The sequence below is a fragment of the Pelophylax lessonae genome (assembly GCF_965119305.1).
Source record: "Pelophylax lessonae genome assembly, chromosome: 11".
Classification (NCBI taxonomy): Eukaryota; Metazoa; Chordata; class Amphibia; order Anura; family Ranidae; genus Pelophylax; species Pelophylax lessonae.
In genome coordinates, this window is record NC_138778.1 from 235,780,979 (window position 1) to 235,785,891 (window position 4,913).

The 4,913-nt window shown below is 45.5% G+C and overlaps 1 protein-coding gene across 1 annotated transcript; it reads right to left on the reverse strand.

Annotated features, from left to right (window-relative positions):
- Positions 1-2,137: 2,137 nt before the first annotated feature.
- Positions 2,138-4,605, reverse strand: LOC309567208 (uncharacterized protein). The gene is made up of 4 exons (XM_082272584.1): positions 4,318-4,605; positions 2,776-2,925; positions 2,356-2,672; positions 2,138-2,219 (listed from the first exon to the last, which is right to left on the reverse strand). Exons 1-3 carry the CDS (start codon positions 4,569-4,571, stop codon positions 2,483-2,485), a joined length of 594 nt encoding a protein of 197 aa, XP_082128710.1. The 5' UTR covers positions 4,572-4,605; the 3' UTR covers positions 2,138-2,219; positions 2,356-2,482.
- Between the last annotated feature and the right edge of the window lie 308 nt (positions 4,606-4,913).

The following is a 4,913-nucleotide window of genomic DNA, read 5'->3' on the forward strand; positions in this document are numbered from 1 at the left end:
AAGAAAAAACACACGGAAAGTCAACCATCACATGACATCACTTCTGAAGTTGGTTTTTGTTGGCCAACAAAAGTCCAGTGCAAGTCTAGAGCACATTCCAAACAACACAACACTGGACAAAAGACGGCCGATCGGTTGGCCAACAATCTGTGCGTGTGTACGGGGCTTTAGTGATGAAACCAGGCCGTTTATCTAGCAGACACGTATGCACATCACTCAGAACATGATTGTAGTATTCACTGATGATGGCAGCACCACAGGGTAGAAAATCCACATAAATAATGCCACGTTTGTACCAGAAAACACTCGCCATCACTTTACCTGCAGACGCAATAGTTCACAAGAAATGTAATCACCACACGCTGTTCCACGCACGCACTGACACTCTTGATTAACGGTTTCTGGACTGGCCTGCAGCATCTGTGCCACCTATCAGTACTAGCATCCATTATTATACCTGTAAAATTAAAAGTTCCCGTTTGACTTGATCGCCCCTCGTAGCATCATATAAAGTGCCCCATGGCCAGCACTGACACTCATAGTGTCACAAAATCCACACTGTTATTATGTAAGGCCCCCCTATAAATTACTCATGACCCCCCACTGTCATCACAGGCAGTCTTCTCCACCGTTTTCTTCACACTTTTTCCGAGGAGGATGGAAGAGACCGTGCACTTCTCCCTCGTTTTACATCAGTGTTGCAGCTCCTCACATACGGAACAGTGTAGCAGATATCACTCCTTACCAATGGAAGTTCACACATCTGCCCAGTTCTGTCAGTTCCTGGTTAAATGTTCATCAGGGTAGGAGAAGAACATCTGAATGGAGGTAATGGGAACAGTCTATCTACATAGTTACATAGTAGGTGAGGTTGAATAAAGACAATAGTCTATCCAGTTCCCCCTGTGTCGGTGTGTGTGGCTGTAATCATCTCACATACCCCTGAATGTTCTGATCCTTGAGATGTAAGTCTAAGAGTCTTTTGAAAGCCACCATACTTCCCGCAGAAACCACCTCTTGTGGTAGAGAATTCCACAATCTAGATAGGGGAGATCTAGACCAAGATAACAGGACAATTTATCCTCATATGGGAGATCTGGACCAGGATAATAGGACAATTTGTCTACAGTACATATGGGAGATCTGGGCTGGGATAATATGAAAATGTATCCACATATGGAAGATCTGGGCTGGGATAATAGAAGGACAATTTATCCTCATATGGGAGATCTGGACCAGGATAATAGGACAATTTATCCACATATGGGAGATCTAGACCAAGATAATAGGACAATTTATCCACATATGGGAGATCTGGACCAGGATAATAGGACAATTTATCCACATATGGTAGATCTGGACCAGGATAACAGAAGGACAATTTATCCTCATATGGGAGATCTGGACCAGGATAACAGAAGGACAATTTATCCACATATGGGAGATCTGGGCTGGGATAATAGGAACATTTATCCACATATGGGAGATCTGGACCAGGATAACAGAAGGACAATTTATCCACATATGGGAGATCTGGGCTGGGATAATACGACAATGTATCCACATATGGGAGATCTGGGCTAAGATAATAGAAGGACAATTTATCCCCATATGGGAGATCTGGACCAGGATAATAGAAGGACAATTTATCCACATATGGGAGATCTGGACCAGGATAATGGATAAACAATCTACTGTAGCTAGACCTGGGAGATCTAGACCAAGATATTAGAAGAACAATCTTTCTAGATATGGGATCTCCAAACCAAAGTAATACTATTTTAAAATGGGGTCTCTAGATCAGACTAGGGGTGCAGAGTCTCTCTTGAGATCAGAGTAATGTAGACAGACCTTCCAGTTATGGAACATAACATCAGAAGAGACAGTCAGTCTGGATATGAGACTTTTAGATCAGGATAATAGATGGACTATCTGTCTACACATAGGTCCTCTGTTATCCTGATCTAGAGGTTCTATCTGTCTACACATGAAACCTCTAGATCAGGATAATAGAGGGACTATCTGTCTACACATGGAACCTCTAGATCAGGATAATAGAGAGACTATCCATCTACACATGGAACCTCTAGATCAGGATAATAGAGGGACTATCCACCTACACATGGAACCTCTAGATCAGGATAATAGAGGGACTATCCATCTACACATGGAACCTCTAGATCAGGATAATAGAGGGACTATCCATCTACACATGGAACCTCTAGATCAGGATAATAGAGGGACTATCCATCTACACATGGAACCTCTAGATCAGGATAAGAAAGGGACTATCCATCTACACATGGAACCTCCTAGATCAGGATAGTAGAGGGACGCTCTATCTACACATGGAACCTGTACATCAGGCTAATAGAGGGATGGTCTGCCTACATTGGGGACCTCTAAACTAGTATAAAAGAGGGATAGTCTGTGTACAAATGGCACATGTAGTCCAGGTGTAAACATTTTGCCCCTCACTCTGTTAGGAAAGTGGACATTTGTTCGGTGTTCTTGATCTGTCCACATGTTGGTAATATCGCATTGCTTGATCTCGCTGAACTTTAAGATTTTCATATTTAGCCTTCAGTTTCTCGTTTTCCTCCAGCAGGGCGGCGTAATTCTGCCACATCTGTGGTGGGACATCTTCATTGGTCTCTGGTGGTCTTCTGGCACTACAAATGGAAGGAATATTAGTGAGAAACAGACGCTATGTATAAAGAGGTGTAGGAATAACCCACCCTTGGTGTACATTGTCCCTTCCATTGCCTCCCATACCTCAGCTGTGCCACTGTCTGCAGCAGGTTTTGGTTCTCCGTTTGCAAAAACTGGTTTTTCTCCTGAATTTCCTGCTTTTCTAGTGTCATCAGAGCCACGTCATGGAACAGCTGATTGTTCTCCTCGGAGACATCGGACAAGTTTCTGTCCCTGTAAGGGAACACACAGCAGATAGGGGCGCTGATTACACAAGCTAAAAACTGCCACTTCCAGTGCCTTACCAAAACACATAGGTCTGCACAGGGTGTATAAATGTTGTCATGTTTGATTGTGGGGTGAGGCAGCAACAGAAAAATCCCAGGAGTCAGAGCACCAGCATAGCGAAGTACCACTGACACCTTCTGAAAAACCTTCTGGGGCACTATTCCTCCCACTGGCACCAATGATGGGGCACTATTCCTCCACTGACACCAATGATGGGGCACTATTCCTCCACTGACACACATGATGGGGCACTATTCCTCCCACTGACACACATGATGGGGCACTATTCCTCCCACTGACACCCATGATGGGACACTATTCCTCCCACTGAAACACATGATGGGACACTTCCTTCCACTGACACCAATGATGGGGCACTATTCCTCCCACTGACACCAATGATGGGGCACCATTCCTCCCACTGACACCAATGACGGGGCACCATTCCTCCCACTGACACCAATGACGGGGCACCATTCCTCCCACTGACACCAATGACGGGGCACCATTCCTCCCACTGACACCAATGACGGGGCACCATTCCTCCCACTGACACCAATGACGGGGCACCATTCCTCCCACTGACACCAATGACGGTGCACCATTCCTCCCACTGACACACATGATGGGCTACTATTCCTTCCACTGACACACATAATGGGGCACTATTCCTCCCACTGACGCCAATGATGGGGCACTATTCCTCCCACTGACACACATGAAGGGACACTTCCTTCCACTGACACCAATGATGGGACACTATTCCTCTCACTGATACCAATGATGGGGCACTATTCCTCTCACTAATACCAATGATGGGGCACTATTCCTCTCACTGACACCAATGATGGGGCACTATTACTGTTACTGATACCAATGATGGGGCACTATTTCTCCCACTGATACCAATGAAGGAGCACTATTCCTCCCACTGATACCAATGATGGGGCACTATTACTGTTACTGATACCAATGATGGGGCACTATTCCTCCCACTGATACCAATGATGGGGCACTATTCCTCCCCCTGACACCAATGATGGGACACTATTCCTCCCACTGACACCAATGATGAGGCACTATTCCTCCAACAGACCACCAAGCCTGAGGCATTGTTTCTTCCCACTGAATCCAGACATTTTATACACTCACTGGCCACAATCAGCCCCCCTAAGCTCTGAAGCACAGTAAAGTTTTGTTGAATGTATGGGGACCCCTGGATCAATGTGTGATAATAACGCAGATGGATATATTATGCCTCTTCCACATTGACGTTTCTTAGCTTCCTGTACACTGAGCTGTGCACATCACCTAGTACAGGGTGACAGGTACACTTACCTGATAATGTCTATCCTCTGTGTCAGCTTACAGTTCTCCTCTATTAAATGTAGGCTGTCCTCCTCCAGTTTTTCCTTCTCTAGGCTCAGGTAGGCCACATCCTGCAGCAGTTGCTCGTGTTCTCTGTGCAGCTTCCTGTTATATACCCAGTTGTATAGAGCCTGGACTATGGCGATAAGAACAACGAACACCAATGCCACCATCACCGGCTGCTTCGTGAGGAGGACCCAGGCTGTGTGCAGGAAGGACCTCATCCTAGTCAGGAGAAGACATCATGTCACGATGTGTTCTGCACCCTCTATGGACTTTAAACCAATTCAACCATTCAAACAAATTCTATATGGGGTGGCTGGCTGCACTATTCTCGTATTTCATCTTCATTCACTAGAAAGTCCCTATTAGGCTTCATGTATGCTGGGCGCTCCTAAACTCAACTCCATAAAAGCCTAGGAGGCCGATTTACTTAAGGCAAGTACAGATGCATCTCATAAAATTAGATTATCATCAAAAAGTAAGTTTATTTCCTGGCCCTACATCACGTCAGCACACAATGGGTTAACACTTCCTCTGGAGCCCACAGGACCACCTCTTCCTAG